The 25978-nt window shown below is 37.2% G+C and overlaps 1 protein-coding gene across 1 annotated transcript; it reads left to right on the top strand.

Moving 5' to 3' along the window:
• The first annotated feature begins 838 nt into the window (after positions 1-838).
• On the top strand, positions 839-25024 carry CCT7 (chaperonin containing TCP1 subunit 7). The gene is made up of 12 exons (XM_088238408.1): positions 839-941; positions 3044-3142; positions 4514-4675; positions 5089-5264; positions 6259-6440; positions 9755-9879; positions 11161-11315; positions 15146-15315; positions 17341-17475; positions 19108-19299; positions 20487-20611; positions 22777-25024. The coding sequence occupies exons 1-12, from the start codon at positions 939-941 to the stop codon at positions 22873-22875; spliced, it is 1623 nt and encodes a 540-aa protein (XP_088094534.1). The 5' UTR covers positions 839-938; the 3' UTR covers positions 22876-25024.
• Positions 25025-25978: the final 954 nt, after the last annotated feature.

Genomic DNA, 25978 nt, shown 5'->3' with positions numbered 1-25978 from the left:
GATTCTCTCAGTGTCTTAAAAAAATCAAACCTCCATCCCCCATCCTCTTATCCCGAGGACAAACTTTGTGTGGAAACTCGATTTCTTCATTCTTTATCAGAGACATCCAATAAAAGCATTGTTGTGTCTTGGATCCCTAGCCATTGTGGTATTCCCGGTAACGAAAAGGTGAACGAGTTGGCAAAGGAGGCGGTCCGTTCCGGGGATCCTGCCTATAGTAATTTCCTACCACTGGGTGATCTCCTCGTTATGACAAAGGAGAAGCAACTTCGCACATGGCAAGCATATTGGGTAACCTCATCCCAAGCCAAGGGAAGACATCTTTCCCAATTAAAACCAAAGGTAACAAAAGAGCCTTGGTTTTCCAAAGTGATTCTTAACAAATTTTAGACATCTTCCATATGCAAAATGCGCATTAGACACTGTTGGAATAGTTCTCACCTGTTCATAATCCACGCCCGGGACTCTGCCATGTGCGAATGTCAGCTTGAGGAGGAAGGTCTAAATTATGTTTTTTTGGATGTCCCATAAATGATTATTATCCTGAGTTCTTATCCGACATCTCCGATATCAACGTCCCATTCCCTAATCGTATTCTTACTCTCCAGTCCTCACCCAATAAACATGTATTTTAAATTTTATGTAAATATGGAGCTGTAGATGGTACTAATTTGTAATTTAGTTTATGTAATATTAAATACTAACATGTGTAAATATTTAACTAAGTATAATCTGAAACTCGACTTTGGCTAGAACACCCAGTTGGGAGGTGAAAAAGCCAATAAAGAACTAAGAAGAAGAAGTGTGGAGCGATACTAGCGCTTTGTGCCTGACAGCGGAACTGTCAAAGGCCGACTGTGCAATTGTAGATAACTTCGCATCAGTGGGATTTTGTGTTTTCTTGTGTCTTGTGCGGTGTTTGAAAAAATATATTAAAAATGGTAAGTAATCTGTTGAAATTGTAGGCATCCTATGCATCACCGGCATAATTTCACATTCATTATGTTATTTAGAATTTTCCACGACGTGTTATGGCATTATTTTCAAGATAATTACGTTTATAAATAATTATGGGTGCCGACGATTTTTTTGTTATTTCTTCGAAGATTTAAAAATTCGAGCGATTTGTGAAGTGATACGATGTTTTAGAATATTTTTTCACTTACGATTGGCGTCTGAGAAGAAAAAATCGCGTGTTTTTACGTTTTTCATTTTAAAATTGTGTTTTCTCGAACCTTCTGTCACCTGACCGAGTGAACATAACCTCTTTCAATGTTTATGTAGGCGTAAAGTTTTAATGCATTCGAAATTATCTCTCGACAAATTTTCCTTGTTATTTTAATCAATTGTCTTCAACTTAAAGTTGACAAACGTAAAATAATATCTTTCTCGCGACGAAAAAAACCTACACAATTCAACTACAATCTATAAAATACTCCCCTTTCAATGGTTTCGTCAATAAAGGATCTTGGCATTACTTTAGATAGTAAATTCTCCCATCGTGAACACATTGATAATATTGTAAACAAATCTCTCCAACTTCTCGGTTTATAGAATGACGACGGACTTAAAAAATATTAATACCATCAAAGCTCTTTATTGTTCACTAGTCCGACCCCATCTAGAATACGCTTCTCCTATTTGGTCTCCATTCTACAGGACTCATATTGACCATGTCGAGTCTGTCCAACACCGTTTTCTAAGAAAAGTGGCATGGTCGCTCGGATTACAAAGGGGTAATTATTCCTATTTTGAAATAGAGTTATCAGGGATAGTGAGGTTACTGACTGCATAATAAATGTAAACAACGAATGTCTCGAGCAAGTAGAAGAATTTGTGTATCTGGGAAGCATGTTTTCAAGAGATGGAAGTGTAGAAAAAGATGTTGAAAGGAGAGTGAATGCGGGCAACAAAATGAATGGAGCACTAAGCACAGTAATTTCTAATAAAAATATGTCAATCGAAGCTAAACTGGCAGTGCACAACGGAGTTTTAGTCCCGACACTCATGTATGGAAGTGAAACATGGAACTGGCAGAGGAAGGATGAAAGCCGAGTGAACGCGGTTGAAATGCGATCTCTCAGACGAATGTGTGGGCAATCAATGTATGACAGGGTTACAAATGATGAAATCAGGCGAGAGTGTAAATCTGAGACAAGTATAATTGATGAGATTAAGAAAGGGTCTCTGAGATGGTTCGGTCACGTAGAACGAATGGACGACGAAAAAATGGCAAAACAAGTATATATGGCGAAAATGTACGTCCACTCCCTGGGGAGGAAATCCAGCCAGGTCTGCAAGCATTTGGACATACTCAAACATTGTTGAAATAGCTACACGGTAAAAGAAGAAGTATAAAAATTGGAAAATTGTTTTCAGGCGTTGCCTAGTAGGTGATTTGGTTCAGTCGGATGAATCTCACCCGCGTGATAAAGGTTTCAGCTCTTTTACTTCACAAAAGTCAACAGATGGAAGAGTTGAGGAAATGTGGATGTTTAAACATGGGCAGAATGGTGAATGTTACACAGTGTGTAAAGTGGCCACTTAAACCACCCAGTGACAGGTCATAAGCCCTGTAAATGCCTTGACTTACATATTTCCTTCGAAATAAATTTAAACATAAAATAAACCTAATTATTAAGGACATTTTGCAAAAACGTTGGAGATGGACAAATTGATCCATGTAAATTGATCGAATAAAAAATAATTCATTTGATGTTGTTCATGAAAAAAGTATAAATGTCTTATTTTTTGGTGAATAATTGTCTTAAGCGCACTATAATAGGCTTGTTTTTGCGTTTTAATATCAATTTTCGGAAACTGAGTTTCATGTTTGCATGAAAAAACTGATAAAATCAATTTGATCGGTGCGTGGTCTGTGATCAGTATTTCCCCACCACTAGTCACATTAGTTTGGCAGCTGTAGTTTTAATCGAGCTACATTTTAAGGACTATAGTTGATTGAAGTAATTAGCTCGAAATATGTTGTATCTACTGTGTGTCGGCTCGAGTGATAACGACACTTGTGATGTTTTAATTTCAGCAACCGCAGATCGTAGTACTGCGCGAGGGGACGGACTCATCGCAGGGCAAGCCTCAGCTGCTCTCCAATATTAATGCCTGCCAGCTGGTCGTGGATTCGGTAAAGTATTTGAAAATTTGTCACTTTGATTTGTATTTTTTTAACCTCCAACACACTGTGTGAAAAAACTCCCTCGAGTTATTGTGAGGTTACCTGGCATTCAAATATGGCATTCTTTTTGCAAACGTCAAACTCCGGTCTTCTCGCCAACAGAGGGGTGTACTTATGTAGGAATATAACAACAACAACAACAACAAACAAGAGAGGATAGAACGCCATAACACTCTATCTTGGCATACAGACCTCGCTTCCTCTACACTCATACATCTTCTCATGCACGCACGCCGATTATTCCCACTTTTGACATGGCCATGACTCGATCGTGCCATGTCTTTCTCGGTCTTCCTCGTTTTCTGCATCCATCAACATTTGCATCGTAGATCCTTTTAGCCGTTCTTTCGCTGTCCATTCGCTCCACATGTCCAAACCAACGCAGCACCTCTTTCTTGATTCCGTCAATAATGCGTGTCTCAGCCTTACACACTTTGCGGATCTCGACATTTGTGCACCTATCATACATCGTTTTACCACACATTCGCCTGAGGGATCGCATTTCGACAGCATTCAACCCACTTTCATCATTATTTTTCCAATTCCATACTTCGCTCCCATACATTAGAGATGGAACTAGAACTCCGCTGTGAACTGCTAGTTTAGCCTCCTGCGATAAACATTTGTAGGGTAGGCAGAGAGGATAGAACCACATCACTCTATCTTTGCATACAGATCTCGCTTCCTCTACATTCGTACATTTTCTCATGCGCACTCGCCGATTATTCTGACTTTTAACATGTTCATCTTCAAATAATTGTTGGATTCGGTCATGCCATGTCTTTCTCAGTCTTCCTCTATTTCTGCATCCATCAACATTCGCACTACAAATATTCTTAGCCATTCTTTCGCTGTCCATTCGTTCTACGTGTCCAAACCAGCGCAGAGCTTCTTTCTTGATTTTGTCGATAATGCTTGTCTCAGCCTTAAGTAATGTATGGATCTCAACATTTGTGCATCTATCGTACATAGTTTTACCACACATTCGCCTGAGAGATCGCATTTCGACAGCATTCAGCCTACTTTCATCCCTGTTTTTCCACACTTCGCTCCCTTACATCGGGGACGGGACCGGGACTCCGTTGTGAACTGCCAAATTTGCCTCTTGCGACAAACGTTTATTTGCCAAGGTTGATTTGAGTGCACCGTTTACTCTGCTCCCGGCACTCACCCTCCTCTCATAATCTTTCTCAGTCATTCCATCCCTAGTGAACATACTTCCCAGGTACACAAATTACTCCAAACCAAATAATTAACGATTCATTAGAATATTTTCATCTAAAACAGCGTCGTGGCTTAATTTTTTTGTCGTCCTCGCAGGTGCGCACGACGCTCGGCCCCCGCGGCATGGACAAGCTGATCGTGGACGGCGGCGGCAAGGCGACCATCTCCAACGACGGCGCGACCATACTCAAGATGCTGGACATCGTGCACCCGGCCGCGCGGACCCTCGTCGACATCGCCAGGTCCCAGGACGCCGAGGTATGTCGCGAGGAAGGATGAACATTTGTATGTATATATAACGATCGCGGCAACAGCCAGATCTCGGATATAATGAGGAAACATTAGTTGACATTTTAGTTTATGGATTTCCTCATGCATTTATTCACTTTTGTAACAAGCTACTTCTCAGATCTCAGAGTAATAATGCGCCAACCTATAGAGGAGCCCAAACGTAGGAAAACCATTCTATGACTGTTGGGTATTAAGTTAGCCACAGTTCGCGGCAAAACAATGGGCAAATTTAAGGCCCAACCTATATTGCCATGACACATTCTTAAATTAATGTTTAAATAAAAAATACATCAAATCTTGGACCGTGTCATCTCAAAACAGATTTGAACGAGTTCCCAGTGGATTTTGTATTTAAATATTTATTTGTCCGCTCTCCGCAGGTGGGCGACGGCACCACGACGGTGGTGCTCCTGGCCGGGGAGCTGCTGCTGCGCCTGCGCCCGCTGGTGGAGGACGGCGTGCACCCGCGCGTGCTGGTGCGCGCGCTGCAGGACGCCGCGCAGATCGCCACGCGCCGCCTGCGCGAGCTGGCCGTCAAGGTCGACTGCTCCGACAGGTGCCCATTCTCATTCTCCGCCTTGCGGACGCAGATGTTTTTATGTAAAATGCAAATAATTTGCGCAGAAAAAAAATATTTTTTTAAAGATAATATGACAAAAGGCACATTGGTTTATAAAAATAGGGCGGTAGCGTCCTGGGACCTATTTTATTCTCAATATATATCAATTCTCTCTGCGACCTGAGTATTGAAGGTAATATTCTTACATTTGCTGTTAATAATAATAATAATGTTTGGATAATTTATATAGTGCCATTTTTGTGAAAATCACAGCACTCGACTCGATCGTGCCATGTCATTCTCGGTCTTCCTCGTTTTCTGCATCCATCAACATTCGCATCGTAGATCCTTTTAGCCGTTCTTTCGCTGTCCATTCGCTCCACATGTCCGAACCAACGCAGCACACCTTTCTTGATTCTGTCAATAATGCGTGTCTCAGCCTTACACACTTGGCGGATCTCGACATTTGTGCACCTATCATACATGGTTTTACCACACATTCGCCTGAAGGATCGCATTTCGACAGCATTCAACCTATTTTCATCATTATTTTTCCAATTCCTTGCTTCGCTCCCATACATTAGAGTTGGAACTAGAACTCCGTTGTGAACTGCATCTTTATCTTTAAATTATTACAAAAAAAATTTGTTCAATACCAAGTCTTTATTGAGATCCCAGATACCTAAGTTCAGTCTAAATTTGAAATGGCATAATCTGCCGGTCTAAAAGTAATTATATTTTAGTTACATAAAACTTTTAAGTATATTTTTTTACAGAAATACCTGTAAAACATATTGTTTTTATCTAATTTATGTTTTTTGTTTTTATATTATTGCCCGATTAAAAAAACATTCGTTTTAAAATGGCAAAATCGTATGGTTTCCTAATTTGCGTTTGTTTTTGTCGAATAAATAAATAAATACTCTACTCTCGATGTCTCTTCTCTCCTCTGCCGTGACTTGTATCAATCGCTCTCTGCGTCTCCCCCCAGGAGCGTCCTGGAGAAGTGCGCCAACACCGCCCTGAGCAGCAAGCTGGTGAACCAGCAGAAGGCCTTCTTCTCCGCCATGGCCGTGGACGCGGTGCTGTCCCTGGACGGGCTCCTGCCGCTGGACATGATCGGCATCAAGAAGGTCCCGGGCGGCTCCCTCGAGGACTCCTTCCTCGTCAACGGTGAGCGCTCGGTCGTCGAGACCATCTTCTTTTCAAATTTGCAATTGAATTTTTTATAAAAAAAACAACGCGAGACAAAACACTTGAAAATTAAGTTGAGTTACATGTTGGAAAAATGTTTGGCTAATTTTGGAGTTTTATTTTTCTCCACACATTTTGTCATCTTTCTGGACCTTTTATTATTTTTTTTTTATTTATTTCTTAAGTTAGCTTATATTAAAACTAATATAAACTATTATGTACATTTACATCATCTATATATATTTAAATTTCCTTACAGTAACTTATACATTTATTTTTAAATTCTTTCAGACACTTTTCATTCTTCAGACATTCAGGCATCTCATCATACATTTTTAAACCCTTATACATCAAACAATTTTGCGACTCGGCTCTTTTCAATAATGGTAGTCTTATTTTATCCTTTTGTCTAGTAGCATATTCATGACAATTTTTGTTTAAGACAACTTTATCCTTAAAATATTTTGGTAATTTATCGTGAAAAAATTTATGTATAAATATCAACATATTAAATTTAAGTCTCCTTCTTAATGATAACCATTTTAGTTCAGCTCTCATTTTTTTTACATTGCTATATTTATTTTTCTTAAGAACTATTCTCATCGCTTTATTTTGTAAAATTTCTAGTTTATTTAAATTTCCTTCGTTTGCTAAAAATAATATTGTTGAGCAGTAATCTATATGTGGAAGAATGATTGTTTTGTAAATTAGTTCTGCAGTATCTTTATTTAATTTATTTCTCAATCTACTAAGGAAAAATATTTTTTTATTAACGTGTTCAAAATTTGCATTTAATGTCAATTTTACAGGGAATTTTTACAAGTAGCTGACAATATACAATGAACCAAAATTATATGCCAATCAAAGTTTTCTACATGTTACTATAGTCCTTAAAATACAACTTGATTAAAATGACAGCTGCCAAACTAATGTGACTAGTGGTGGGGAAGTACTGAGCACTGACCATGTGACGATCAAATCGATATAAAAAAAATTGATATAGAAACGCAAAAGGAAGCCTAATATAGTGTGTTTAGGACAATTATTCACCAAAAAATAAGACATAAAATACTTTTTTTCATGAACAACAAACAATTTTTTTTTTATTCATATTTAAATCACTCTTATTTCATTTTTTCATTTATTTTTTTTTGAACCACAACTGGCTCGGCAGCCCAATTACAGCGGTGAATAACATCACAGAACACCCAGGCTTGAGAAAAATCACATAGATTTTTTTTGTGTTCTCACCGGGAATTGAACCCGGAACCTTCCGTGTGTGAGTCAAGCGTCTTGACCACTACACTACGGGGGCCGCCACAGAGAAAGAAAACATTTTTAAGAAGGGGATATGAGAGTCTAGGTTGGTTTAAGTGGCCACTTTAAACACTGTGTAGCATTCACAATTCTGTCTATGTTTGAACATCCACATTTCCTCAACTCTCAATTTTTTCATTTGATCGATTTGCATTGATCAATTGGTCCCATCTCTAACATTTTTGCAAAATGACGTAACCTTGTAAGAACGTCGATAATAACTAGGTTTATTTTAGTTTTAAAGCTGACGTTAGACGTTACTACAAAGTTATATCGTCACTTTTGCTGACAACTGTTATTCTAATCAAGCTTTATTTTAAGGACTTGATAATTATTCTTATGCTGAAATAGAGTCAATGTTAAATATTTCTAGTCTACAAAAACGTAGAACTAATATTGACTCCATATATATGTTCGGCATACTAAATGGTATAATCGATGTTCCATCATTACTGGGACAAGTAAAATTCAATATTCCGACTCGTAGATTGAGAAACAACGAAGTACTGTTCATCGATCAGCATAGAACAAACTATGGCCTAAATTCTCCAATGACCCGCCTTTGTCGTATTGTTAACTCGAGACAAGATCACCTGGACTTTTTTGGTTGAAGTTTACAAGGATTTAAACGAGCACTAAATAAATAGTCCAGATCTTGTCTCGATGTCCCTTATGTTTGTCAATGCTTCTTTCTTTTTTCTTTAAATGTTTTAAACTATTCTTTTATTGTAATATTTAAACCTTATAAATTGTATACATGGACAATGTCCGTTAATAAATAAATAAATAAATAAATATTAAAAACAACCGTTCTAAGGCGTGAAACTGGGATGTGTAATGTAACCATGGTTGTTTAATCTATACATGGACAACTGTATGGAAGATATAATATGGGTATTGGAGCAAAAATTGATAATTTCTCAGTAAGCTGCTTGTTGTATGCTGACGATGCAGCTCTGTTAGCAAGCAGCGAGGATGATTTGCAGCAAATAGTCTCTAGAAGGTATGATGTATGCCCGAAGAGCGAGTTGATGAACGAAAGTAAGTCAAAAGTGGTGGTATTTGAAAGGGGAAGTGAGGTTACTGACTGCATGATAAATGTAAACAACGAATGTCTCGAGCGAGTAGAAGAATTTGTGTATCCGGGAAGCATGTTTTCAAGAGATGGAAGAGTAGAAAAAGATGTTGAAAGGAGAGTGAATGCGGGCAACAAAATAAACGGCGCACTAAACACAGTAATTGCTAATAAGAATATGTCAATCGAAGCTAAACTGGCAGTGCACAACGGAGTTTTAGTCCCAGCGCTTATGTATAGAAGTGGAACATGGAACTGGCAGAGGAAGGATTGAAGAACGCGGTTGAAATGCGATCTCTCAGACGAATGTGTGGGAAATCAATAATGTATGACAGGGTTACGAATGATGAAATCAGGCGAGAGTGTAAATCCGAGTCGAGTATAATTGATGAGATTAAGAAAGGGTCTCCGAGACGGTTCGGTCACGTAGAATTCAAAATTTTATTTTTGTGTTTTTAGGTTAAGTACCCACATAAAATGATTTGAACGTGTATTTTTTTTAAAAATTCAATAAAAAATAACACATTGTAGTGTTGCTTGAGAAAATACAAAATATTTTTAGTTAAATCATTGGTAAATATGAATAATCCCCGATCACGACACTTCTTACAATTTTTCTTCAGTATATTTAGTAGTCTTTAACAATAATTATATTTTAATAAAATTAAATTTTTTCCATACATTTTTAATTTTCTCGCTTTGAGTTTTTCTCAGTTTTACAATGTTTTTGTTGCTCCCTTAAAAAACGTAAAACAGGGGTTTTATTGTATACGCACCTCGGATAAGTGTAAGAGCCCTCTGGGCGTTTATTAAATATATAAAAAAATACTGTAAAAATTGCTGTAGTAAAATTATGTTTAATCTAGTTCTATGTTTTTTTTGTAATGCTTCGATCGGACAGGTGTGGCGTTCAAGAAGACGTTCTCGTATGCCGGCTTCGAGATGCAGCCCAAGAGTTACACCGACTGCAAGATCGCCCTCCTCAACATCGAGCTGGAGCTGAAGGCCGAGCGGGACAACGCCGAGGTAAGCCCCGTGCCCCGTGAACCGTGCGTACTGATTATAAAGGCCTCCTCGACGGCCTTCCGGGACAGCGCAGGTGCGAAGATGAGGCGTCTCGTGGGCCGAGGCTCGTGTCCAAGCCGGGCCCACAAAACGCTCATTATAGAAGGCTGCTGCGTCCGTTCTTGGACTCAAATGTTTTTAATGAAATAAAAGTCTTTTAAATTATTTTTTTTACATTTATAGTCCTTAAAATATAGCTTGTTTAGAATGACAGTTGTCAGCAATAGTGACGACATTATTTTGTAGTGACGTCTAAGGAGTGATTTATATTAACGCACTAAAAATCATTAGTATCTGGAATGTTAATTGATTTTTTTAATACAATGCTTGACATATAAATCAACCTAAATATATAAAATCAGCTTTAAAACTAAAATAAAACTCAAATAAATCTAAATTTATTTCAACAGAGAGGGAAAATTTTTTGAGAAGGGAATGTGGAAGTCTAGGCATTTACAGGGCTTATGACCTGTCATTGGCTGGTTTAAGTGGCCACTTTACACACTGTGTAACATTCACCATTCTGCCCATGTTTGAACATCCACATAAAGTCAACAGATGGAAGAGTTGAGGAAATGTGGATGTTCAAACATGGGCAGACTGTGAATGTTACACGGTGTGTAAAGTGGCCACTTGAACCAGCCAATGACGGGTCATGAGCCTGTAAATGCCTAGACTTCCATATTCCCTTCTCGAAAACTTTTTCCCTCTCTGTTGAAATAAATTTAAAGTCTTATTTTTTGGTGAATAATTGTCTTAAGCGCACTATAATAGGCTCGTTTTTGCGTTTTATATCAATTTTCGGAAACAGAGTTTCGTGTTGAAGGAAAAAACGAATTAAATCGATATAACCTTATATAAAAATGTTGTTAATAATTAGGTTTTTAGTTTTTAAATCTGATTTTATACGTTTATGCTGATTTATATGTCAAGCATTGTATTCAAAAAATAAATGAACATGCCAGATATGAATGATTTTTCCTGTGTCAATATAAATCACTCCTTAGACGTTACTACAAAGTTATGTCCTCACATTTGCTGACAACTGTCATTCTAATCGAGCTATATTTTAAGGACTATAGTAAACATACTTTCCAGGCACACAAATTTCTCTACCTGTTTCAGGTATAACCCCAATCTGATCTCCCATCTGCGCCAATCGGCAGAGAAAACGATTTTTTTTTTCATCGCTCACGTGCGAAATCGCGAATCCTCTTATTGACGAGTCTGTTGTCGGGGCAGGTCCGCGTCGAGAACGTGTCCGAGTACCAGAAGGTAGTGGACGCGGAGTGGAGCATCCTGTACGAGAAGCTGCGCCAGATCCACGAGTCGGGGGCCGTCGTGGTCCTGAGCAAGCTGCCCATCGGGGACGTGGCCACCCAGTACTTCGCCGACAGGTAAGCCTCATGGATCCGGCAATTTCCCCGATAACAATAACTCAAGGACTTCATACTAGACGTGGGTAAGACCCTGTCGCCGAGAGGATACGAGTCACTTGATCTGCATCACCAAAGTGACCGTATCTTTTAAGTAGTTCAATTGAACCTATGTGTCTTTTGCTCATTGAGGTTATCATATCTCCGCATCATTAGTGTCTCCGTATCTTTCGTGTCTTTCATGTCTCCAGTTCGTTTCGTTCTATCGTTCGCTCGAGCCAAATGCGTACGAGCGGTGAATAAAACAAATAATTGTAAACCTTTGGTTGTGGTTTGTCAGCATGATTTTCTTTATAGATTTGATAATATTGTTCTTTAGATATTATATCACAAACCTGTATAAAACATAAATGATTTTATTTACAAAAAAAACCTTAAATTATATATTATAGAAAAAATGGAAGCGAAGCATGGAGTTGGAAAAAAAGGGACGAAAGTAGACTGAATGCTGTTGAAATGCGATCCCTCAGGCGAATGTGCGGAAAAACAATGTATGATAGGTGCCCTAATGTCGAAATTAGAGCAGAGTGCAAGGCTGAGTTAAGCATCATCGACAAAATTAAGAAAGGTCTTTTGCGATGGTTCGGTCATGTGGAGCGAATGAATGATGAAAGAACGGCTAAAAAGATTTATGATGCGAATGTGTCCGGTTGTAGAAGTCGAGGAAGGCCGAGAAAGACATGGCATGATCAAGTACAACAAATTCTTGAAAGTGGTCATGTGAAAGTCGGAATAATCGACATGAGAAGATGTATGAATGTGAAGGAAGCAAAGGAAGTGTGCCAGGACAGAGTGGTGTGGCGTTCTATCCTCTCTGCCTACCCCTCTGGGGAAATGGCGTGATGGTTAGTTAGTTAGTTAGTTATAGAAAAATTTTAAAATTCCTAGAGGGTTAGGTACTCAACCTTAAAAACGCGAAAATAAAAATTTGAATTTTGCATTACATGCATACAACAATTTTTCCCTAAATATCGGAAAATTTTATTAATATGGTATCACTTTTTTTAGTATGGCACCACAAAATTTCATCTGTCATTTACATCGCGGCAAAACTGTTTCACACTTTTATGATAACTGTTTAAACAATCTTCTTTCCAAATTATTTTTTTATTTTATTATATATACGGCCTAAGCCAATTACAACAGTTACATGAAGTAACATAAATGCAAGAAACTGAACAAAAAGAACATAAAACTATTTAGCAAAGACAAACAAGGGCAAAACAATAATTGTATACAATATATTTAAAAAAACGAAAGACTTAAAACTTTGAGATAAACCATGCCAATCCAACTTCATCCCACACTGTTTAGTCGCGAAGAGATCTACGAAAAGCCGGAAGATCTATCCAAAAAAATTCCAAGTCGTGTGATGAATTGACTAATCTACACATTCTGGACATTGGGGCATAAAAACCAAAGTTGCTCTTAGAAGATTTTATAAATAGCAGATTTTGACTTCTGGTGACACGGTTGGGAACATGAAAAGAAATTGATTGTAACAGAGATGGGACATCACTTAAAGCATTAAGTATTTTGAAAATGCATATAAGGTCCATCTCAGTTCTACGTCTCTCCGATGAAGACAGATTGAGAGATTGCTCTATTTCAAAATAGGAATAATTACCCCTTTGTAATCCGAACGGCCATGCCACTTTTCTTAGGAAACGGTGTTGGACAGACTCGACATGGTCAACGTGAGTCCTGTAGAATGGAGACCAAATAGGAGAAGCGTATTCTAGATGGGGTGGAGCTAGTGAGCAATAAAGAGTTTTGATGGTATTAATATTTTTGAAGTCCGCCGCCACTATGTTAATAATTTCAAATAATATTTCTATAACCAAATTATTAAACTTTCTGCATCGTAATTTATTGATGTAAAGACTTTCTTCCTAAACGTGCGTCAACCGCACGTCACTATTTAGTAAAATGTCAAAATTGGACACTTAAACAAAATGCCCAATTACACTGCACCCACTTTGAATTTAGTTTGAGACAATTTACGAATTTTTTTATTTACCTCGATTTATTTTATTTATTTATTTATTCATATTTTTCGCTTACAAACTATAATTAATAATAAAAATAATGTGACCTCACTGGGGTTTCCCGTGCCGAGGACACTTAACAATTTAGTTTTTTTTTTATTACATTTGAGAATAAACAAAGAAGACTCACTTAAAAAACAAAACAAACATAATTAACAAATATTCAGACAGTTTTAAAAACAAGGTATTTATATACATCTATATTATTTATATTACAAAACACAAAATGAAAACAACAAAAACCCAACATAAGCCATACAGTTGTGGAGCAGTTGATTCAGCATTGGTATGGGCGAATGAGACAATCCATTTTACTTCTACCTAGCTCCACTATCCATTTTTTTATAGCCTTTTTAAACATTTTCTCATTACTAATTGCTTTAATAGACAGTGGAAGTAGGTTATAGATTTTAATTGAATAATACTCAAAATCCCTTTGTCCGAAAGTGGTATTAGTTTGTATTTGTTTAAGTTGTTTATGTGTTGAGGATCTAGTGATTATATTATTTGTATGTGATGTATTGTAGGGGTTATGTCTTTCATTTGAGTAAGAGTAGTTTTTGAATCTATAAGTGAGTATTGTTTTAGCGTATAATTGTTTCGGTGTCATAAGTTGCGATTTATGGAATATTTCTTCAGTAGATGTCCGTATCGGGACTCTGAGTATTATTTTAATGATGGATGTTTGTGCAACCAATACACTATTTAAAACTGTGTCACTCGCACCACCCCAACCGATTATACCGTACTCCAAAATTGATTGGCACTAATTCTCGTTAATGGCTCGTTGTCTTTTGACAGATCGAAGAGTTTTGAAAAAAAATTGACGTAAAACTGAGGTATGAAAATGTAAAAAAAATGTCAATTGGGGGAATATTTTCGTGAAAATTTATGGAAAAAATGGGACCTACACATTTCTGCGTAAAACGGGGTTTAACTGTAATTTAAAATATTTTATTATTTTATTTGATTTTTAAACTTCTGCTGAATGTATTTTATTTTATTTTATTTTATTAGGTAATTCAACAAAGATACATACTAGAAAACATACAATTTAAAGCATTCGTCGAAATAATTTAACATGCATATATATCTTCAATTATAGAATTACACAAAATAGATTTATACGTTAAGTTGTAATACAGATTTTTTAATATTTTTGTTTACACAGGATACAATGCAATAAAAAATAAGTTTTACGTGTGTACTTATTGAATAAGATTTATTCCTAAGAGATTATTCGCAAAAGCTGAGAGAGTATCATGAAAAATGACAATTTTATTGTTTCGGCAGTATATATTATTTTCCCGACACATGCGGGCCATAGGTGTGTGGTATGTGGCATTATTTGAAAACAAAGGCAGTTTAAATATTTCCCGATGTCTGAGTGTTCTCAATCCCGCATTTATTTGTATTTTATTTAGAAGGTTAGTATCTACTTTGTAGTTTAATATTTTATAATTTTTGTTTTTTAATCTTGGGTCAAAAGTAATGTTTGTTTTTTATGCCATAAAAAAAATAATTAAAAAAATCAACTCAACGCTATGATGAAAAATAAATGTAATTATTTTGTTATATCCTGTCTTCCATATATGGCTTTGTAGCGTTTTACCCAATAGATCATAGTAAACCGTCGTTTACACGAGCATTTTTTTTCTATACACTAAAAAAATATGTCACTGTTTGAGAATGGCCATTCTGGAGTATGTATTTCTGTCTTATGTTGACTGTACGTGTCGGTAGGGACATGTTCTGCGCGGGGCGCGTGACGGACGAGGACATGCGGCGCACGCATCGCGCGTGCGGGGGGGCCGTGGTGTCCAGCACGCGCGACCTGCGCCAGGACGCGCTCGGCGCGGCGGCCGCCTTCCTCGAGAGGCAGGTTGGCGCCGATCGCTTCAACGTCTTCACAGGTAAACCTGGCTCCGTCCCGTGTTAAGCATTCATCATACTGTACGTGGACCTGTGTTGAGCATTTATCATATTGTGGGGTAGTTACTACATTATCCCGCAATATTGTATGTGACTTGTGTTAGCATCAATCATATTGTACATGATTTGAACATTCAACATATTTTGTGACCTGTGTTGAACATTCAACATATTTTATGTGACCTGTGTTGATTATTCAACATATTTTATGTGACCTGTGTTGATTATTCAACATATTTTATGTGACCTGTGCGAGCATTCAACATATTTTATGTGACCTGTGTTGAACATTCAACATATTTTATGTGACCTGTGTTGAACATTCAACATATTTTATGTGACCTGTGTTGAGTATTCAACATATTTTATGTGACCTGTGTTGAACATTCAACATATTTTATGTGACCTGTGTTGAGTATTCAACATATTTTATGTGACCTGTGTTGAGTATTCAACATATTTTATGTGACCTGTGTTGAACATTCAACATATTTTATGTGACCTGTGTTGAACATTCGACATATTTTATGTGACCTGTGTTGAACATTCAACATATTTTATGTGACCTGTGTTGAGTATTCAACATATTTTATGTGACCTGTGTTGAACATTCAACATATTTTATGTGACCTGTGTTGAACATTCAACATATTTTATGTGACCTGTGTTGAGTATTCAACATATTTTATGTGACCTGTGTTGAGTATTCAACATATTTTATGTGACCTGTGTTGAACATTCAACATATTTTATGTGACCTGTGTTGAGTATTCAACATATTTTATGTGACCTGTGTTGAGTATTCAACATATTTTATGTGACCTGTGTTGAACATTCAACATATTTTATGTGACCTGTGTTGAACATTCAACATATTTTATGTGACCTGTGTTGAACATTCAACATATTTTATGTGACCTGTGTTGAGTATTCAACATATTTTATGTGACCTGTGTTGAACATTCAACATATTTTATGTGACCTGTGTTGAGTATTCAACATATTTTATGTGACCTGTGTTGAACATTCAACATATTTTATGTGACCTGTGTTGAACATTCAACATATTTTATGTGACCTGTGTTGAGTATTCAACATATTTTATGTGACCTGTGTTGAACATTCAACATATTTTATGTGACCTGTGTTGAGTATTCAACATATTTTATGTGACCTGTGTTGAACATTCAACATATTTTATGTGACCTGTGTTGAACATTCAACATATTTTATTTGACCTGAATTGAGCATAAATAATATTGCGTGTGTTTTATTTATACTCAATTCAGGTCACGTATTACCACAGAGATGTAGGACATTTGAGAGAAGGAAATATGGAAGTCTAGGCATTTACAGGACTTATGACCCGTCATTGGCTGGTTTATGTGAAAACTGCACATTCACATTCTGCCTTTGTTCAAGCGTCCACATTTCCTCAACTCTTCCATTCGTTAATTTTTATGAAGTTAAAGAAACTTTATTAATAACAACGACCTTTGGTCCGTGAGTCCTAGACACTAACCACAGTACCACAACCCGATTAATTTAATTAACTCCTCATGGTTAAGTGGTCAGCGTATTTGCCTACCATACATGAAGTCTCGGGTTCGATTCCCGACATCCCTGGTCTCAACATGAAATATCTATTTAAAATGTTGTTTTCACTAGAATATTTCACTGGCACCTGAAGCGTAAGACTGATCATCTTACCTTCAACAAAAATGATCAAGATACGCCGCGATCGGTGCATCAATCCAGTGCCCCACGCGCCATTGTGGGGATATGGAATTTCGATGACCATCTGATTTACTGATTGGGTTTTATTTTTATTTTATTTTATTTACTTGGATAACCAACAGCTATATTTATCTCATATTTATATAACAAAACAAATAACAAAAGAGCCAATTACAGGTTTTCACAAGTAGCATCGCAGTAAGTTAAAAAAGATTCTCGAACATAAAATGAATAGTAATTAAGGGTTTGTCTGTGTGTCTCGTCGGCAGGCTGCCCGGGCGCGCGCACGTGCACCATCATCCTGCGCGGGGGCGCCGAGCAGTTCCTGGAGGAGACGGAGCGCTCGCTGCACGACGCCATCATGATCGTGCGCCGGGCCATCCAGAACGACTCCGTCGTCGCCGGTGAGTAACTGCACAGTCATTCCCCGCATTATCGACTGAATTCATGGTGGTATTAATTATATTTTAATGAATTATATATTAAAGTAATGGATAATATATCTATATAATATAATCTATCACAAAGTTACGTCGTTTGAGTTGATTTCATGGATGAGAGTTGTTGTATCACACAGAACCACAGAAAAATATCAATTCATAGTATATATTACACACATTATATTATGCACCTCCTATGTAGGTACAAATATATGATATTTTTTTATAGCTTACCTGTAAATAAAATCACCGTTCGCCACTGCTACTTGGGGTACGCTACACACTGGCTACGTTTTCCACAGAGGGTGGAATACAAACTCTGTCGGCTCATGCATAAGTCACTGCACAACTCTGCTCCAGAATATCCAAGGGAACTCTGCATTCCAGATGAACTAGCTGACGGACGTCTCACGCTTAGATCAGCTGCATCTACGTCGAAAGGAAAAGTCATTATACCTCTACGCAAACAGCGCACTGAATTCGGCGAACGCGCATCTGCGGTCGCCGGCCCTGCGGCATGAAAAGCTCTCCCAGCAGAGGCGCGAGGCTGTGAGAGTGAAGTGATGCTTCGGAAGAAACTTAAAACCCACTTGTTCTCTAAATCATTTGAATAAATCCTTAGCGTGGTGACAAAATACATTATTTTTCTTTAATTAAAAAGTTAAAATTAAATTTATATCTTTATATAATCACTTTGTAAAGCGCCCTTGAGGTATTATATTACGAAAATGGCGCTATATAAGTTATCCATAATTATAATCAAAATATAATGCATATTCATTCCCGGTATTCTGTAATTTTAATTTAATTTTATTTATTTATTTTATTAACATAAACGGCAAAACTGCCTTTTACAAACATTTATAATGCTAACATATTTGTCTTAATATTTTTTTTTTTTTTTTTGAAAACGTAATTTTCCTTATACCCAAGATTTTTATTTAAAAAATTAACCTAAAAATTCTACAGTTAAACAACAAGAAAATCATAAGTACTGTTTCATACAGCTGGGCAAAGTGAACAAAAAACTGTGTATATTATGAAATGCATTAATAAATAAATATGATTACCATTCACCATCTTTGAAAAAATTCAAAAGGTTCGTTCTATAGGAACAATTCCCTACACTAAATATATCAGATACGTGGGAATAACTATTTCCGAGTTCACGAAGTCTGTTTAACACGGCATTACAAGTATACACTGTCCGTGAATTGTTGCTACAAAACGGTGGCACCTGTCTAGTCATTCTTCCGGGCACCCTGAGGTTGATGAGAGATAACAGTTCAGGGCAATCCCATATTGAATTTACAATTTTGAATAAATTTAAAAGGTCTATAATTTTTCTTCTATCGTTCTATCTAAAAATAGGTGAATTATTTTGAGCTAGCGTTCGAGAATTTTGATAGTAAATTATTGTCGATGTTTTGCATAACCTTAGTGGTACATAGAACAAAATCAACTTCAGTAGATCGGGGGTTTTATTGTTTTATAAAAAGTCGTAGGATCGTCGACGTTCATCGTTCTTGCAATTTAGTCAATTTGAGAGAGTCTAGAATCATGTTTTAATTTAATTATTTAATTTGATTTCCCCAGGGGGGGGCGCCATCGAGATGGAGCTGTCCAAGTGCCTGCGCGAGGAGTCCCGCTCGGTGGCCGGCAAGCGGCAGCTCGTGCTGGCGGCCGCGGCGCGCGCGCTGGAGGCCGTGCCGCGCCAGCTGTGCGACAACGCCGGCCTGGACGCCACCAACACGCTCAACAAGCTGCGCCAGCGCCACCACCAGCCCGGTGAGTGTTCTCGCAATCGTGCAAATGGGAGAATTGAAGAGATGTGGATGTTCAAACATGGGCAACATGGTGAATGTTGCAGGGTGTAAAGTGGCCACTTAAACCAGCCAATGACAGGTCGTAAGCCCTGTAGATGCCCCTTCTTTATTTACATTTAAGTAAAGATTGAAATGTCACTATCTAAATATTTAAATTGTTCCTTTATCTTTCTTCTCTCCTTCCTATCCCCTCTCCTCTCTTCATAGTATAGTGTATATTTTTTTAAATATATTTTTATTAAGTATAATTATATATAATATATTATTAAGTATATATTTTTATTAGTAATATCCTTGGGAATAAGAGATCCATTACTTCGAGTACCTATTAGAAAACTCCAAAATTGATGTAGTCACGTCCATCAGAGATTTAGGAGTTGTTTTGGACTATAAACTGACATACAACGAGCATATAGATAATACAGTCAATAAATCACTGAAATTACTCGGCTTCATTAGCAGAATATCCTCTGATTTTACTAATGTCCGTACAATCAAAACTCTTTATTGCTCGACTGTTCGCCCTCTTCTAGAATATGCCTCCTAGAATAGTGGTCTGGTCTCCATTCTATGTCAATCGCATTAATCACATTGAATCAGTCCAACATCGCTCGCTTCGAAAAATAGCGTGGATGCTCGGACTAGAGAGAGATAATTATTCTTATGCTGAAATAGAGTCAATGTTCAATATTTCTAGTCTACAAAAACGTAGAACTAATACTGACTCCATATATATGTTCGGCATACTAAATGGTATAATCGATGTTCCATCATTACTGGGACAAGTAAAATTCAATATTCCGACTCGTAGATTGAGAAACAATGAAGTACTGTTCATCGATCAGCAAAGAACAGACTATGGCCTAAATTCTTCGATGACCCGTCTTTGTCGTATTGTTAACTCGTGCATGCCACTATTTAGTAAAATGTCAAAATTAGACACTTCAACAAAATGGTCAATTACACTGCACCTACTTTGAATTTAGTTTGAGACAATAATTTACGCATTTTTTTTATTTACCTCGATTTTATTCTCCATTCGCGCGGCGGCGCGCGGCTCGTCTTTTGACGGATCGAATGAGTCATGAAAAAATTTCGACGTAAAACCGTGCTAAAGATTCCATCATAATTATATATTTCTGTTTCCAGGCGGCGAGTGGTTCGGAGTGGACATCGAGCGCGAAGACATATCGGACAACATGAAGGAGTGCGTCTGGGAGCCGGTGGCCATCAAACTCAACGTCCTAACGTCGGCCTGCGAAGCCGCCTGTCTGGTAAGATCGCCCCTTTGTTATTATTCGTTATAGGCAGACGCCCTTTGCCGGTGCGAGTTCTTCCTTGAACCGGTTAAAAGAGGCGATCTAGATCTACAAACGTCCCCCCGACAATATAAACATATTGACATATCACAACAGAGATGAAGAACATTTTACAGAAGGCAATATAGAAGTCTAGGCATTTTATTATTTATTTATTTGCCACATATAAGGGCGGGCATATTGCCTTAAGGCAATTTCTTCCTACCTACCCAAACCGTTCAGTTTGAGAAAATTATAAATACATGGACATATTGAATCTTACAATTTTATACAAAAATTAAAAACAGATTAATTAAAGAATTAAAAATTAACTATGAAGAGAGGAGAGGGGATGAGAAGGAAATAAGAAGGATAAAGGAACAATTTAAATATTTAGATAGTGACTTTTCAATCTTTACTTAAATGTGAATAAAGAAGGGGCACCTACAGGGCTTACGACCTGTCATTGGCTGGTCTAAGTGGCCACTTTACACGCTTTGTAATATTCATCATTCTGCCTATATTTAAACATCTATATTTGTATTTTTTTTAATTCATATTTTTTCCATTATAAACTATGATTAATAATAAAAATAATGTGACCTCACTGGGGTTTACCCGTGCCGAGGACACTTAACAATATACTTTTTTTTAAAAATATTTTTCCATTTGAGAATAAACAAAGAAGACTAACTTAATAAACAGAGATAATTAACAAAATGTTCAGACAGTTTTAAACACTACGTATTTATGTTTATAATTAATTTATGTACATCTATATTATTTATATTACAAAACGCACTATGAAAGAACAAAAACATAACATAAGCTATACATTTGTGGAGCAGTTGATTCAATATTGGTTTGGGCGAATGAGACAATCCATTTTACTTCTACCCAGCTCCACTATTCATTTTTTTTTATAGCCTTTTTGAACATTTTCTTATTACTAATTGTTTCAATGGACAGTGGAAGTAGGTTACAGATTTTAATAGCATAATACTCAAAATCTCCTAGTCCGAAAGTGGTATTAGTTTGTATTTGTTTAAGTTGTCTTTGTGTTGAGGATCTAGTGATTATATTATTTGTATGCGATGTATTGTTAGGGTTTGTCTTTCAATAACTATATGTCTTAATATATTCCTTAAATTCTTGTTTGTGAAGTGAAAGAGCTGAAACTTTTATTTATGCGGGTGAGATTCATCTAATTAAATTATTTCACACTTAAATAATGTTGATAAATCCACCCTGTCTATGAAGAAATATTCTAATTGAAAAAAATAAGGTTTTCAAGCGTTGCCTAGTATGTAGGTGAAATAATTCAATTAGATGAATCTCACCCGCATAAATAAAGGTTTCAGCTCTTTAACTTCACAAACATCGACAGATGAAAGAATTGAAGGTATATACATGTTCAAATATGGGTAGAATGGTGAATGTTACACAGTGACAACCAGCCAATGACAGGTCATAAGCCCTGTAGATGCATAGACTTCCATATTCCCTTCTTGAAAATGTTTTCCCTCTGTCACGAAAAATTTAAATCCCGAGGGAGGACATCCAGCCAGTCTGCAAACATCCATGCAGATTTATTGATATTGTTTTAACTTTGCTGGAATTCCTCTCATCCATGCGCTTTGTAGCTGCACGATGATTGGTTATCTAGCTTTAATATATCAACTTTAAAATACCTTAATTTTGTAAACGGGGTCTAGAATTCCAATCGTCTATGCGCTTAGTAGCAGCAAGGCGTGTTGTAATCTTACTCCTTTTTACTATTCATATTATTATTATTTTGTAATACACTAAATTTATTTGTCAATTTTTAAAATGTGTAAATGGGGGCTAAATTTCTAACTGTCTATACGCTCTGTAGCTGCAAGACGTCCTGTAATCTAGCTCCTATCTATTATAATTTTTGATTGATCTTAATTGAAAACGAGGAACTAGAATCCCAACCGTCCATGCGCTCTGTAGCTGCAAGACGTACTGGGATATTTATTAATTGTACAGCGCCCTTGAGGTGATTTTCACAAAAATGGCGCTTTATAAATTATCCAACTATATATATATATATATATATATCCGGACATACTCGAAACACCGTTGAATAGATGAATAAATGATGTGTCTGTTTCCAGATTCTGTCCGTGGATGAGACCGTGAAGAATGTCAAGGCGGAGGGGGGCGCTCCTCCGCAGATGCCCGGGCGCGGGATGGGTCGCCCGCCCATGGGATAGTCGACACCGCGTCGCGCCGTCGCCGTCTTCATCATAGTCATTCGGCTCCGCTCGGATCTTCGCATCCGGGCTGATGAAGAATACAGTAGGTCGGCAAAAAGTCGTGTGAAAATCCTCCAATTCAAATTGATTTGCCACTCATTCTTCCAGAAGAGTTGCAAAAATGGTGGCAATTGGGGATTGTTAATTTTTTTTTACTCTTTTCAATAATTTCGCTAAAAATATTTTCAGATTTTGTATTTTTAAAAAAACAGTATTATGTAATCTGTTTTTTTATTTGATTTGAAAACAGCGTGTTAAAATCTTTCCACGCGTAAATAAAAAATAACAAAATTTTGAATTTGCGTAAAATAACGTACATTATTTTTTTCCCTAAATGTTGGGAAATTTTATTTAGACAGTATTGTTTTTTTTCTATGGCATTTATAAAACAACTGTCATATAGATCGCTGCAAAATTGTTTCACACTTTTATGACAACTTTTAAAACCATCTTTTTTTAAAACTTTAAATATTGTTGTGTTTTAAACATCGCAATTTGATGATATTAAAACTTGATTGCTTCTAAACGTTTGTCAACTGCTTATAATGATTTGTACAAGTCAATATGACGTTTTTGTCCCAATGAAAACTAAGACTAACCCTAAAGGAAGACACTTAAACAAAAAGGTCAATTACACTCCACCTGCTTTGAATTTACGTTAAGACAATAATTTATCCTTTGTTACTTGTTTACCTGTTTTTATTCTACATTCTCATTCGTTTTTTTGACACATCAAATGAATTCCGAAAAGTTTTAAGCGTAAAACCGGGGTGATGAAAAGTGTGAAAACATTAATTGGGAGGAATATTTGTATGAGAATGTATGAAGTAAAATGGGCACTGAACATTTCGGTGTAAACAGCGAGAAAATGTAAAATCGAGGGAGGTAAAAACGAGATTTGACTGCACATGATTATCTTCATCATGACCTTATCTGCACTCGATGCTTCTTAGGGCGCTGGTTTGCGAATGCAGCGTAACTCGATCGTCGGCCGCAGCAGGCTAGGTGCTCAGTCTTACGCTTCAAACGACCTTTAGAATCAATATTTCACTGCTGCCCTGCCGGGAATCGAGCTCGGGAATGGTGGACAAACGCGCCGACCGCTACTTGAATTATTTTTTTTTATTCTATTTCTCACACGACTGTATTTTTCATCCGCCCGGACGCGGACTAATGTATTAATTAGCTTCTAATTTTTTTTTATTTATTTTTTTTGGTTTTAATTCATCTTCATAATTTTTTCTACCTAGGTAATAGTTTTACCATTCAATAATGATAGTAATGTCTTAATATTTTTTTTTTTAAATATTTTCTGTGTCCTTTTGTGCATAGGGCGCTGGGTCGGTAATCTCCGTCAATCGCGGTGTTTTTTTTTCCGCAAAGCTGAGGCTTACCACGGTGGCCAAACGCTCTGACCAACGAGCTAAGGTGATCAGTCTCACGCTTCAAGTTCCAGTCTTATACGACTTTTGAATTATTTGACATATTACCACAGAGATGAAGAACGTTCTTGTGGCTTGTTTAAGTGACCGCATGTCTTACTTTAATATTTAGGGGCGTCGCCCGGTATTTAGGCGAGGTAAAACAGTGGGGTGAATCCATCCGCATCCATTAAGGTTTCCGCTTTTTAACTTCGTAAAAGTCATCACACAGAATGGAAGAAATATGGGTGTCCGAATGTGGGCAGAATAGTGAATGTCGACATTATTCCGTTCTCATCTCTGTTGTAATTTGTCGATCTTATCGAACCCGGGACATTGCGCGTGGCCGCCAAACGCTCTACCCGAGACGACCAGTCTCACGCTTCAGTCTCCGTAAACTATGACTCAATGATATAATTTGCCTGGGACACGACGCGCAGCGGCCACACGCTCTGACAGGAACACGTAATATAATTACACTATTTTTCTAATAGACTGAGCGTTTTCACTCATAAATGCGATTAGGTGAATTTACTGTGATAATGAAAATATTTGATATGAATTCAGTCTCATGCTACGCCAGTCGAATCGCGTTACGTTGAAACTCACGCGCCGCAACGTAACCCTCTATGTTTGTTTAATGTTGTCACAATTTTATGTAACGCTTTATTAAAAATTATCTTTAATATTCATGTTCTTTATTTAATTTTTCCCTCTCATACCAGGTTTCATTTCTTTGATACAATCATTTGTCACCGTGTCGGTGAACTGTTGCGTGGCCGAATATTTGACATGTTTTAGTAGGGAGAAGCCCTCCTTGCAATCTCAGTTGTGGTTTGGCCCGGTCCGCCGGTTGTGCGGCAGCGGAGGCTAGGCGACCCGGTCGCGTCTCGCCAAGGCCGGAGATGTCTTCGGAAGGGCCTCTTCGGGTCGAAGTGTCCGATTCGCCGTGGTCAGGAATCCGCAGGGAGAGAAGTCTGAAACCCGAGTCCGAATGAAGCAAAGGTCTCGAGCAAGGTGAAGTGAAGCCGAATAGAAAGCCGGAGAGTAGAGATGAGTAAAAGCCAAACCTCAGAGAAGAAGTCATCGTTTATATTCATAACGCATGTTATAACGCTTTTGGACAAAAGGATTTTGAGTATTATTCAATTAAAATCTATAACCTACTTTCACTACCTACTAGAACAATTAGTAACGAGAAAATGTTCAAAAAAGCTATAAAAAAATGGATAGTGGAGCTGGGTAGAAGTAAAATAGATTGTCTCATTCGCCCAAACCAATATTGAATCAACTGCTCCACAAGTGTATAGCTTATGTTATGTTTTTGTTCTTTCATTGTGCGTTTTGTAATATAAATAATATAGATGTACATAAATTAATTATAAACATAAATACGTAGTGTTTAAAACTGTCTGAACATTTTGTTAATTATCTCTGTTTACTAGTCTTTGTTTATTCTACATTTAAAAATATTTTAAAAAGTATATTGTTAAGTGTCCTCGGCAAGGGAGACCCCAGTGAGGTTACATTATTTTTATTATTAATGAAACTTTATTTATATGCCGTCCCACAGTTCACCGTTTAAAGGAGGCCGCCTGCCCGCTCTATTCGTCTCCCTCCCTCCACGTATATACGCATTC

This window comes from Micrasema longulum, unplaced genomic scaffold (genome assembly GCF_059751315.1).
Source record: "Micrasema longulum isolate JH-2025_06_02 unplaced genomic scaffold, ASM5975131v1 h1tg001888l, whole genome shotgun sequence".
Lineage (NCBI taxonomy): Eukaryota > Metazoa > Arthropoda > Insecta > Trichoptera > Brachycentridae > Micrasema > Micrasema longulum.
This window is presented reverse-complemented; position numbering and strand designations above follow the sequence as displayed.

What these genes read in the sequence shown, in the direction of transcription:
- CCT7 (XM_088238408.1), top strand. An exon ending in GCCAGCTGGTCGTGGATTCG is followed by an intron (nt 3,143 to 4,513) that starts GTAAAGTATTTG and finishes TCGTCCTCGCAG; the next exon opens with GTGCGCACGACGCTCGGCCC. An exon ending in GGACTCCTTCCTCGTCAACG is followed by an intron (nt 6,441 to 9,754) that starts GTGAGCGCTCGG and finishes TCGATCGGACAG; the next exon opens with GTGTGGCGTTCAAGAAGACG.